This window comes from Solanum tuberosum, unplaced genomic scaffold (genome assembly GCF_000226075.1).
Source record: "Solanum tuberosum cultivar DM 1-3 516 R44 unplaced genomic scaffold, SolTub_3.0 scf00236, whole genome shotgun sequence".
In the NCBI taxonomy this organism is placed as follows: domain Eukaryota; kingdom Viridiplantae; phylum Streptophyta; class Magnoliopsida; order Solanales; family Solanaceae; genus Solanum; species Solanum tuberosum.
The window spans coordinates 681591-686032 of record NW_006239160.1 but is presented as its reverse complement, the minus strand read 5'-3'; the positions used below and the strand labels follow the sequence as shown (position 1 = coordinate 686032).

Here is a 4442-nt window from a genome sequence, read left to right as displayed (position 1 = left end):
ACAAACTGAGTTATATTGTATTTTCCAATACATTGAGTTGCTATCTATTGTTTTAAAAGCCTTTCTTTGTAACGCATTATTGTTATTGATTTTATATTGAAATGAGATGATATTGAATTGAGGTTGGGTTGAGTTGAGACGATGTAAGTTGTTTCTTCAGTTCCAGTTCAAGCTTGTGTCATGTTTTAGATTTCCCCTTGTATGCTCGTACATTTCATGTACTGATGCCATTTGGACTGCATCTTTCATGATGCAGATACAAGTAACCAGGATCATCAACCAGCGCTTCGTTGATCCAATCGAATTCCAGATTTGTAAGGTGAGCCTCCTTGTTTCCGAAGGATCCCTTCTTTATTTTCTAGTATTTCAGTTTGTTAGGATGATCGGGGGTCTTTTCCCAACATTCCTCATAGTATTAGAGGCTTCATAGATAGATAGACAGTCCTTGCTCATGATTCTTTTTCATTTCAGTTATTGATGTTTGAGACTTGAGTTGCCGCTTTGGCTAGTGAATGTTTTATTTCTAAATTATTCTGAGTTTACATTTTGAGAAAGCTGAGTAAAGTTTACTTTTAAAGTTCTTTTATTGTTGAGTAAGTCTTCCGCTCAGAGTTGAGCCAGACCAAGGGTTCGCTTAGGGCCATCAATGGTTCTCGAGTGCCGGCCACGTCCAGGGTGTAGGCTCGAGTGTGACATGTTGTGTCTTTTGTGACTATTTTGTACTTGACTGTTTCCCCTATTCACTTTCTTGTGATGCTATTTCTTATTCCCTCGATTATTAGCTTTCATTTTAGAACTTATCCATTGTAATGTTAGAAATATCGTTCTTCTCTTAGTTTATTTGATCTTTTTGAGCTCTGTTGACTCATGATGTCTATTGAGTACCCTGTAATTTAGTACTCATACTACATTTTTGCATCTTTTTTCTGACGAAACTCCCAGTACGAGCCACTCTCACTTAGCATTGAATCTCTCGTGATCGTTACAAACTCGAATCATGGTGAGCTCCTAGCGTCCAGAGACTTGCTGCTTTCTCTATTTTTTACCGACTTGTATTTTGAAATTTGATTAGTTAGTTCTCTTTTACATATAGTGTTTCTATACTTAGTTCTTCCTATACCGATGACACCACGTCCGGAGATTTGGTTCTTATGTTACTTTGTCGTTCTTGGTCATTTTCAGTGATCTTTTGTATCATAATTATTTTTCTATTATATGGCCCTATTATGTATCTTTATTCTTGTTTCCTCTTTTTATTTATCGTTATATTCTTATCTTTCGTAAATTTTATTTTTTTGGCTTGCCTACTGAGGGGTTATGGTAAGCGTCATAACGGTCCGATTTCAGATCATCACATAGACTTTGCTTAGTTTTATGTATATGATATGATATGTAGATCTCAAACAAAAGGGTACATAAAATTATCTTTGACTTCTCCTTTGTCGCTAATGTCATTCACTCTAAAATAGAAAAAACTATTTATTGTGCAATAACTGCAAAGTAAATGTGGTCATGCCTGGTAGGTAGATACCCTTTTAAGTTTCTCTATATAATTTGTGAAATTGGTTCACTTTTCTTCATCCCAGACTTTGATTTATAATTTCTTACTCACTAAAACGTTCTTTTTGCTAATCTACTTCCTCCATAAGTCATCCCCCTCATTGGATCCTTTTTTCCATCTCTCCTTTTGAAGAAAACATCATTAGTTTCTCTTATAAGCTCATTTTTATTTTTTTCATTTAACTAGATATCATTATATAAAGATCTAAAATGGGGGATGATGATCTGGATATAGGTGGGATAGTAAGAAGTTGTAATATTAATAGACTTAACAATGTTTTAGTTCCAAATTTAGGTTTGAAGACTTCTCCAAATGATGTTTGGAATTCTTTTGACAAACTTTTAACTCCTGACATGACTAGTAATAATGGTTTATCTGAATTTTTTTCTTTAGATTATCCAATTACTCGTCGTGAAAATCCATATGATCAGGTTATTATCATGAACCAAAATAGTAACCAGCAATTGTACTTACATTCCATTCAACCAGTTCAATTTATCCAACAAATCACTGTTCCTCAATCACGAACAACGGTAGCGTGTGTGTCGCCAACAACTACAACACCACAAGAATGGATTAATCTACAACAACTCGATGAAGGGACTAACATTTATCCTAATTTCACTTTTTCCATGAAGACTCCTTTTACCCAAACTAGAACAAGGTAACTACTCACTTTATTATATTTTATATGTGTATGTTCAAAATTTTGACTTTAGTACTTCTGATTTGAAATCAGGAAAAATCAGTCGATAAGGCTAACCTATGAATTGTTGCAAGAGGAACTCAGAAATGACATATGGACATGGCGCAAGTATGGCCAGAAGCATATCAAAGGTTCCCCATTTCCGAGGTTTGCTTTCTTCACCATTTTTTTCATGTCATAGAAAGTTATGTTCCCTTCCGTTCTCAATTTTTATAACAAAAAGTAGTAAAAATTATTAATGGTGTATACAGAGATAATATTTCACTAAACCTGATTATTATTTTGTGTATATGGCATAACAGGAATTACTATAAGTGTAGTACATCAAAACACTGCGAAGCAAAGAAACAAATTGAGAAAAGCCCAAAGGATGAGAACATTTTCTTGGTATCATATTCCGGTGAACACAATCATGATCCACCCATGAACCGTACATATCTTGCTAGTTGCAACAGTAATTCCAAATTCATGCTTCCCAAAAGCATAAATATTTTACCCAAAACATCAATCTTGAATGAATCATCATCCTCGTCCAAGCGCGTTAAGAATTCAAGAGCTGCCGCTTCTCCAATTATTGCAACTAAGCCTCCACTTGAAATCGGGAGGAAAAACAAAATGGTTGTTGCGGCCGTGCAGAACAAAGGTGATGGTAAAGAAAAGGTGGACATGAATGAAGATATTTTCATGGGTTTTGACCAACTCCAAGGAGTTACTACTTCCACCTAATAGGAGGAAAATGACAAGCGAAATTGATCTGTCTCCCCTCTCCATCGAATCTTTATGTCGACATATGTGGTCTTCTAGTCATGTTTCTGTTTTAGATTTTAAGTGTGGGAAGTCAAGAATTATAGTTTTATAGTTTTCTATGATTAACCATTTACATCATAGAAAAATGGATCTTTTTTTGTTTAATTATTTTCTATTGTTCTTCAATTCAGGAATCTAGTCCTTGTAGTAAGTTGTTGTTCCGTTTTCTAAAATAGTTCTCTCTTTAAGAAACCCCATTTGACTTAATTTTTACATTAAATTATATAGAGTAGTAAATTATCATTGTTCAATAAGAGATCTTCAATTTTTCACAAATGAAGATCTCTTGTAAAACGAACATAAAATAATTGACCTAGAAAATTATATATATTTAGCAAGCTACCTTTCTTTGTTCTCCCTTCCCAGGCAGGGAAGAGAACGAAAATGGACCGCAGATGGTAGTTGTGGTTGATTTTTATTCAAGGATCTTACGCGGAGGAGCGAACTCTTCTATCGTGTTGTGTTTTCTCTGGCGGACACCCCGTTCCCTCGGTCCATCATACTGGAGCGATTCGAGAAGAACGATTACGGGCATATTCTATCCTTTCTACAATGCCTATAGACTAAGTGTTTCGTTTCGGATCAATTCTTCACTGCAATCACTTCGATCCAGCTCTCGAGCCTTTTTTGTTCAACCCCTGTGTTGGAGTTCCAGAGCACACTCTAGAAGGACGACCAATGTCATTTTAGTAATTTTAACATCATTTAAGGGCAAAATAATAATTGTATAATTAATGGTCAAAATGAAAATCTAGAAGAATCCATACATATCTTAACTTTTGTTATGGGCCCATAAGGATATTATTGTAATTTTGTTAAAATGAAGAGTTTCTATTAGTTAGCTTCTTACAAACAATAATAAATGTTGTCACGACACAGACCGTCGTGATTGGCACCCCACACTAACCCTCTGGTAGGAGAACCATTACTACAAACCCAAACTAACAAACTTTATGAAAACTAAGACATTTAAAGATACAGAAGCAAGTTTAAATTACTATAAAAATGGAGTCCCCATAAACTCCAAAGTTTTAACAAACAACTAACCAAACTAATATTGAAGAACAACCCCAAGAACCTGAAAGTCAATGTAGCAAAACTATACTAATGACAAGTTTAAGAACAAGGGGTACAACCCCGAAACTAAACAACACCTTAAACAAATAGCCTAAGTCCGAAAAGAGTGGACTTAAACAAGAAAGATCCATGGCAGCCTGAAAGAACTGGCTAACCCTTGAATCCGGTCACGCTCAATAGTCACCTAGCTGAGGTCTATCAATAGCCGCCTGAAAATACCCTGTACTCAACAAAGAACAAGCAAGGGCAGTATTAGCACACAACCAAAGTGTAGTGGTAGGATCACGCGGC

The 4442-nt window shown here is 35.3% G+C and overlaps 1 protein-coding gene across 1 annotated transcript; it reads left to right on the top strand.

Annotated features, from left to right (window-relative positions):
- Positions 1-1770: 1770 nt before the first annotated feature.
- LOC107062508 (probable WRKY transcription factor 27) lies at positions 1771-2993 on the top strand. The gene is made up of 3 exons (XM_015313184.1): positions 1771-2225; positions 2301-2414; positions 2570-2993. The coding sequence occupies exons 1-3, from the start codon at positions 1771-1773 to the stop codon at positions 2991-2993; spliced, it is 993 nt and encodes a 330-aa protein (XP_015168670.1).
- Positions 2994-4442: the final 1449 nt, after the last annotated feature.